This window comes from Limulus polyphemus, unplaced genomic scaffold, assembly GCF_000517525.1.
Source record: "Limulus polyphemus unplaced genomic scaffold, Limulus_polyphemus-2.1.2 Scaffold3514, whole genome shotgun sequence".
In the NCBI taxonomy this organism is placed as follows: Eukaryota; Metazoa; Arthropoda; class Merostomata; order Xiphosura; family Limulidae; genus Limulus; species Limulus polyphemus.
The window spans coordinates 78,562-86,722 of record NW_013669124.1 but is presented as its reverse complement, the minus strand read 5'-3'; the positions used below and the strand labels follow the sequence as shown (position 1 = coordinate 86,722).

At 30.2% G+C, this 8,161-nt stretch overlaps 1 protein-coding gene across 11 annotated transcripts in view; it reads right to left on the bottom strand.

The window, feature by feature from the left end:
* LOC106469492 (zinc finger protein OZF-like) overlaps window positions 1–8,161 on the bottom strand; it is a 105,415-nt gene that overhangs the window by 19,236 nt on the left and 78,018 nt on the right. For 2 of the 11 annotated variants that reach the window (XM_013929993.2, XM_022398021.1), the window contains exon 2: window positions 3,836–3,924. The exons of the other annotated variants lie outside the window; for them this stretch is intronic. Coding sequence is in view for 1 of the 2 variants with exons in the window: in XM_022398021.1 (XP_022253729.1) it covers window positions 3,836–3,924 (89 nt within the window). In the remaining variant the exon portion in view is untranslated. The remainder of the gene's footprint in view (window positions 1–3,835; window positions 3,925–8,161) is intronic. 11 annotated transcript variants of the gene reach the window in all.

Below are 8,161 nucleotides of genomic sequence, written 5' to 3'. Positions count from 1 at the left end.
ATGAAAACTGAACACATTTCTGACGAGGAGAATACTTTTTTGGAAGTCAAACCTCTGAAAAATGAAAAAGAAACAAAAACGTCATCTTGTAGTAAGTTCAAATGTTTAGGATTTGAATCTTTTGTAAAAGTTTGTAACAAATATCCACAAAAATTTCCCATAATCATAATGTTTTACTTGACATTATTTATCATAATTTCTATAAATTGTATTATTACAATTATTATTAACCAGTGGCACAGGAATGAATGAGTAATTCGTAACACACAACTTCCATAACTTCTGTGTTTATTTTTCATGTTTTTTTGTATTCTGTAAAGTGTTGCACAAAACCTTTTGTAACATCTGTCATTTGTCCATAATGACAGAAATTGTTTCTGGTGATCAATCGTAATTTATTTCAGTGAGAAGTAAACAGCAAGATACATTATTAAAGAACTGGTAGAATGTGTTGACTTAACCAACAAGGTGGGCTAAGAAATGAAATATTGTTTTTCGAAAATCCGTTTAGAGTTATGGCCTGGTGATTAAGGTGCTCATTCTGCAGTTTAAGGGTCATGGGTTTGAATCCCTGTCACCTACCCTGCTTACTTTTTCAGCTGTAGGGGTTTTATTATGTGATGGCCAATCCCAATATATTTTGGTAAAAGAGTAGCCCAAGAGTTGGTGGTGGATGGTGTTAACTAGCTGCCTCCCCTCTAGTTTGTCACTGCTAAATTAGGAAAGGCTAAATGCAGACAGCTTTTGTGTGGGTTTGTGCAAAATTAAAAACAAACCTAATCATCTAGTGTTGTTATAAAAATGTGTATAATTAAGTATAATGTAGTTTTTTTTTTCTTTTAAATGTATAGTTCTTAGCCTTTAAATTCTGACAACTGTATATATTTGAAACACATTATTCAGTATCACAATAAGATGTGGAATGGATTAAATAAACTAGTTCAAAATAAAACTTATAATCTATCCCATGATTCTTTATTAGAAAATACAGCAAACACAATCTTACTCAAGGTTTGCCACTTTATACAAAATTCATTTTTCTCAGAATTCAAATGATTGCTTCTAAAAAAATAAAAATATTTTGGATCAAACATCAATCTACTGTAATTTAAAGAGTTTAAGTCCACTGGACCTGACATAAATAACATATAAATGGGTTATACTTTGGTACTATACAAAGATATATATGTAGGAGCAGCTAACAGGAGGCTTGAAGAATGTCACATAGTCTGTGTCTCTGAATTTTGAGTTCATCAAAATAAGGAGTCAACATACAAAAGGTATGAAAAAACTTTAAATAGCAAAGTGGAAGGAGACAAATACAATACTCAACAATGGTAAGTCGTAAGAGTTTGAAGAGGCAGTGTTATACTGGCAAGAGAGAGAAGTGACAAAAAACATTTGTTGTTCTCTCTTACCAGTGTTAACCTGTTTGTAAGGCAATAGAAAAAGAAAATAAAACTACAAATCAAAAGTTCAAAACCCGTGAGTACAACAAAAGAAACCTTTGTGTTAAGTTACACAAAAATTGAAGTTGTTACAAAATTCTAGCAAACCTTATAAAATCTAGATCATTCTAAAATTTCACCATTCTGCCTAACAGAGGCGAACCTGGTATTAATACTAAAAATACAATAAGGTTAACAAAGCTAAGTTTCTCACAGAGCATACTTCACAGACTTTACATTTATCCAGTTATATTCAATTACAAGGAAGCCCCAAACCATTACATAGCTTGACAAAAAAGACTGTTGTCTCTTTCAGGACATCATGAATGAAGTCACAGGTTAACAGGCAATTAGTGGATGAAGGTCCCATGTGCAACTAAAATATAGAAGAATTGTCATTTACTTGAGTGATGTTATACATCCAAATTGAATGTGTAGAAAACAGGAAGTTTGAAATATATATATATATTAACTGAGGGGGTAGCAAATACATGTTACCATCTGATATCACATAGATGTATAATGGTACCTGATGAGGACAAAACCTTGTCGAAACGTTGTACATTTGCTGTTATGTTAAACCTATATTAAAGTTTTCTTCATTACCCATTCAAGTCGTCTCCAAGCATTATGAGATTCAAAGTGGGTTCCTCGTCATCAAATTTGAATTCACCACACAGATATGAAACAGGTCTGTTGTACAACCTAACTGACCAATAAAGAAAACTGCGGTATGTCCACTTATACAACTTTACGGATATCTTCCCCAGAGATAGACAAGGTGTTACTTCTAGTAAATGATACATAATGATAACCAATTTAATGGCTTACTTGACTAATGTGTTATGTTCAGACTGCCTCTACAACTGAATTAAATGAAATATTCTGTATTAACATAAGGAGTTGAAAGTGGTATGTCTATATAACACATGTGCATGATGATAGTATATATTAAGTCATCTTTAAAAGAGATATAGAAGTCATGTAATAGAATATAATGCTTAATCTCTTTCCTTCCTTCTATACCTTTCAGTGTTGACATTTCTTAAATGTAAAGCAGTACACAAAGATCCTAGTATTGTTATGTTAATCATAAAATATAGTTCAAGCAGATATCTCAACTAAAACATTCACATAAATATTCAAAAGAATTTCAACTTTGAAACTGCTACCTAAGAAATACACATTTAAATAATGGTGAGACTCAGACAGACAGAAATCACACATTTCAAGTCTAATTAGGAAAAAAAACCCATTAAACCACACCCTTATTGGCTCAAAGTAAATCTTCAGTTCATAAATAAATTATTTACAACATTACAGTATAACTATAGGTACAGTATAACCATAGTGATGAATAAAAATAAGAAAGTGCAGTTAACACAAGGCCTTGGATCATAGTGTATATACAATATGATTGTCCAGTGGTTTTGTTTACAGCTGTATTTTATTATTCCAATATTTAAATAAAGAAAATTTCATCATGTTTGTTGTTAAGCAAATGAGACTGACTGCAATGCATTGTTTGCACTAATGTTTGGATTTCAATTAAAGGGGTGCATCCAGCACAGTAGAGCACTCAGTTTCACTAAGTAGCCATGGGAATTTTTGAGCTGGATGCCACAGTTCCTTGTCATTTTATTGAGGACAAGAAAAGACCATTAAAGAAGTAAGCACTTTTTGACATTCGTCATTTCTATACAAATTGTCAGTAAGGAGATATCTAATTCAATTCAATTTATTTTACATGATACTCTGAAATCATGATACCGACATGAAAACAAAAATTATAAACTAAAGAGAAACAAATATATACTGAAACACATTCCTTCCTTTATGCTCCCATCTTCAAAATATTTTTTTCAATCAGTCAACAGAGGAAGAACCATTGTTTTCCTAAAATTCCCTCACAAAAAAATTTTTTGTTCTTAATCATTTTCAATCATATTGATCATTCAGAACATACCAAGGCTGACAGATGATATCAATATGAAATTTTAGGAGTTGTAAAAAATTAATTATTTTCCTGCAACATACTCTTCAAAATAAGCAGATTGATATATAACTTTTATTCTACAACTAACCATTAATGAGTGTAACAGACAGACAGATATTTGGCTATTACATATACAGATACACAATAAATTCACAGTTTTGAAACAGTATTCATCCATGTCAAAAGTTTTATGAATAAGAGCAGTGAAAAGCCAAAATTATATCTTCTGAATATATTTTTATTTTGAAGGTTATTTTATTAAAAAAATTAAATTATAACCTGATGAAGTTCAGTGAGATATCATACAGCTTCAATACTGCATAAAAGCTCTCCAGCAATATCTAGCTGTTTCAATCAAAAAAATCATAAAAGATTTTAATCTACAGATTACCTCAGTGTCCTTTGGTACTTTATCAGACTTCTCTTTCTCGAAGATTGTAATCGAAGATCCTTCTTCTGGAAAAGCAACTTCTCTTGTCACTTGAGGTGTAAAATAAATACTTTTATTACAATATACATTTGAAAATAACTTCTGTAAATCACTACATTATAACAATTTCTCACTGTGAGATGACACATTTTCTTTACTTTTCTTTACCAACATTTAATTATAATAAAGTAGACTGATAAATAATTAAGAGTAATTATGTCATATTATTCCTCCAAGTGCAGTTTTTGATATATAAATAATTCACAATTTAATTATTCTGTTAATATTTCTTGTATGTATACTATTTATAATATGTAGTACTGGGTGTCCATAAATTATTGAACTTTTTAAATGAATGGAATAGGAGTATGTGAAGGACATTATCTATATAATGAAGGTATCATATATGGCATTGTTATATACATAACTAACCAATCCAAATGCACTGATTAACACTTTGACATCTTCTGAGCCACAAACATTGGCTAGTTGGAGGTATAAACTGGCTATAGACAAACTGTAGTTCAAGAGTCAGCCTCCATTATACCACAACCAACAACTGTTTTTTTATGTTATTCTTATTATATTATATTATATCAAAGTTATGGACACCACATATAACTTACCATTTCTAAACAAACAAGAAATACGTTTATATTTTGAAATTAGCTCTTAGAACAAATTTGTTGCACATTAGCAAATATAGCATAAAACCTTTTCTATTGAAAATTAAATTCCAAACTTGAAGATTAAATACAGCAAAGCATCACAAAACAAAAATTGCAATCAATTAAATCTTTCTGTATTCCAATGTAAATGCCCATTTGTCAAAATCTTTTAGTGTGTTCAACAGAAAATTTAAGTATTAAAATTTATTTTCAATGAAAACTTTATAATTCAAACTTATATGTTATTTAACTTTTAGTGTATTAATTTCAAAAAGAAATATTTCAAAAAATTTTCTTCATTGTTAGCATTTTTACAAAAAACTTTTGGAACAATTTCTAAACATAGCTTGTAACATTGCTAATGTTGACTAGAGTTGATTACAAAAATATCCACTAATCCCCAACTGATATTATGTAAATCAAATAAACTGATAATCAAATAATGTAAACATGTTTGGATACTAATGATAATTGTAATATTGTTTTTATCTCAAACACACCAAGCTTGGAATTAGAAATAACTGAATAACCATTTAGTCAACATCTTTACATATGCCTTTTGAACAGGATAAAAAAAACAAAAACATTAAATAAATAAAGATTTTATTCATCAGAATATTTAGCCATCACTTACCACACATACTAAATTTACTTATGCTTATCTAATATATATAATATATCATACATGCAAAGTAGTACAAAACCTGTGACAAGTTGAAAATATAAACAACAGTTTCTCTCTAAACATTCCCAAACCATTACTGTACTGAAATGACTAAATATCTTAAACAAATGTACTGACATTTTCAAACAACAATGTTAATAAACTTTATTACTCATAAAAATCCTCACGAATAAAAAATACAACTTATTTTTAATCTATCAATTGGAACATCAATCGGGCTTTTCTGTTCTACCTTGAAAAATAAACATCTTGGATGCAATATTATAAATAGAAATTAAGTTGATATATTTTTGCAGTTCTCCTAAGGTGAAGAATATTCGTTATCATGCTGATAAATACATCCAGCTAACTTTCTAAATGATACATATTTCATGTACAAAAATAATTTTTATTGTCACAAAAACTGGAAATAACCAATGATTTCAACCTCTTCACAAAAACACTAACCATCTGTAACATAAACAACATCCATTCTTCTACTATGTTTTATCACAGTTACTGTGGGAGTACTAACAATTACAATTACACAGTTGACAAAAAATCAGTATGGTAAAAATACTAAATAGTTAAGTATTGCTCACAACAGATGTAATTATTCTTACAGCTAACGTTTCAGGCTACCACCCTTCCTCACAACTGATGGTAGCCTACTATGGTTTGAACTTTATAACATATCATGAGGTTTAAACTATAAAATATGTGTCAGGAACTTACTTTTTAGTAATATATATAGTAATGTATGCATATGGGTGTGTTTGGCTCAGGATTCTTCTACAGTAGGTGTCTGTGACTTGTTGGCGATAAATTCGACATTAAACAAACAGCACGCACTCCACTTGTTTTTAAAATAATATATATATTAGAAACAAGTTGAATGTATATACAAAATTCTTTACACTATGGAGATCATAGTTGTATTTTAAACCCTATCCAGTTCTCTTCTTCTTGTCCGCTTTAGAATTCAGTTGACAAGTCGAACAATTTTTCTCTATTTTATTGCAATAGTATCCATATATAATTCACTTATGCTGTCGTGTGAGTTACCACAGTTGTATCCTGTACTTCCAGTAATTGTCTGCTTTTCTCATGCTTCCAAACAATTGTCTGCTTTTTGTCAAAGTCCACACAAACAGGTTCAATTAGCTTAAAACACCCTTTGACAAGATAAATTATTTTCCTTATCTCTATCACACTATTAATCCATTCTAACATATCAATCATTAGGCCTTTCACTCCTACAACGGTTAATTTTTTGTTTTCTAGCTTTTCTCTCATCAAACTTCTCTTTCCTGTGACTTTTACTCTTTCTCTTGTTTCTCATTTGGTCGCAGCTATTTATACATCTATCACTTAGGCCTTCTAGAAATCTCTATAGCCTCGACATCAATATATTGCACACAACGTTTGATAGCCTCCACATCAATGCATTACAAACACAAAATAAAGTAAGTAATAATACTACCTACATTAAACAGTGTTTTATATCTGACAATATGTGCTATAACTAACACAGACAGCAAAATATTTGAACAGTCTACATTTTACTTTAAGGTTATTGTCTACTGTAATGAAATAGAAAAATATTAAGGAAATTACAAGTAAGATAAAATAAATGTAAGTAAAGGTAAATAAATAAACTTGCAAAAATAGAAAATATGTGTGTTAAAATCATAGGAAGGTGAAGTGTACATTTAGGTCATATGGACAAAGACTGCCAAACATACTACTTAGTCAGTATTTAGGTTTTTCTCTTTTGAGGATGCCCAAAGATACATACTTTAGAACACTATAGAAAAATTAACAAACCTTCTAGTCAAGAACCCTAACAACATTCATGAATTAGTAACTGCCTCACCCAACAGGTTTGAAGTATCACACCAGAAGAAAGTATTTCAAGTTCCAGAGCAGGATACAGACGGAAGAAGAGACATTGGTCAAAGATTTGGAATGGATTACCCAATTACCTTACTTGCATGCTCCATGTGAAATTAAAGTCATTGTCATGTGATCAACTTATAGATGTGATAACAGACAATGATACGAGAACTAGGTAGATGTAAATATGTACATCATTGAATGAAGCTTTCAATCCAGAGATGAACATTGAATCTATTAAAGCTACAACTAAAAACACCATGTAGAAGCTATGGGATCATCAGATCTAGCAGTACCGGAACATCAAGTAGTTAAACAGAATATAAACCACAAGACAATCACCAAGAACACTTAATCATTGTTTGTTATTAAAACACTATTCTGTACTTTTAAACAAAAGCTGGTTGTAATGGTAAAAAATAATAAAACAACATTAGTTACACTTGTTCCTTCCTTCTATCTTTATAATGAAAGTCTTTGTACAACAGACCTGTTTCATATCTGTGTGGTGAATTCAAATTTGATGACGAGGAACCTAAGTTTAACATAACAGCAAAAATGTCTCGAGGTTGTAACCTCCTTTATGTATAGTGGGAATGACTTTATTGGTCAGTTAGGTAATGTCTTGAGGTTGTAACCTCCTTTATGTATAGTGGGAATGACTTTATTGGTCAGTTAGGTAATGTCTCGAGGTTGTAACCTCCTTTATGTATAGTGGGAATGACCTACAATGATATAGTTTGTACAAGTCTTAAAAGGGGCTGCATGTTACAGTTTTCTCTATAATGCTATTGTGTCTAAGTAAGCTCACTGTCAGATTTAAGAAAATAATATTATGTATACAATTTCTTCTTTTTGCCAATTTTCGAAATATATGTCTTTTACTTATATTTCTTAATAGTATAAATGTATACTATGTTGTTGGGCTTAGGATTATTCTGCAGTAGGTGTGTGTAACTTGTTAGCAATGAATTAAACAATGAATAAACAGCACACACTTTACTTGTTTCAAATAATATATATATGTATTTGGAACAAGTTAAACGTATGTACAACAAA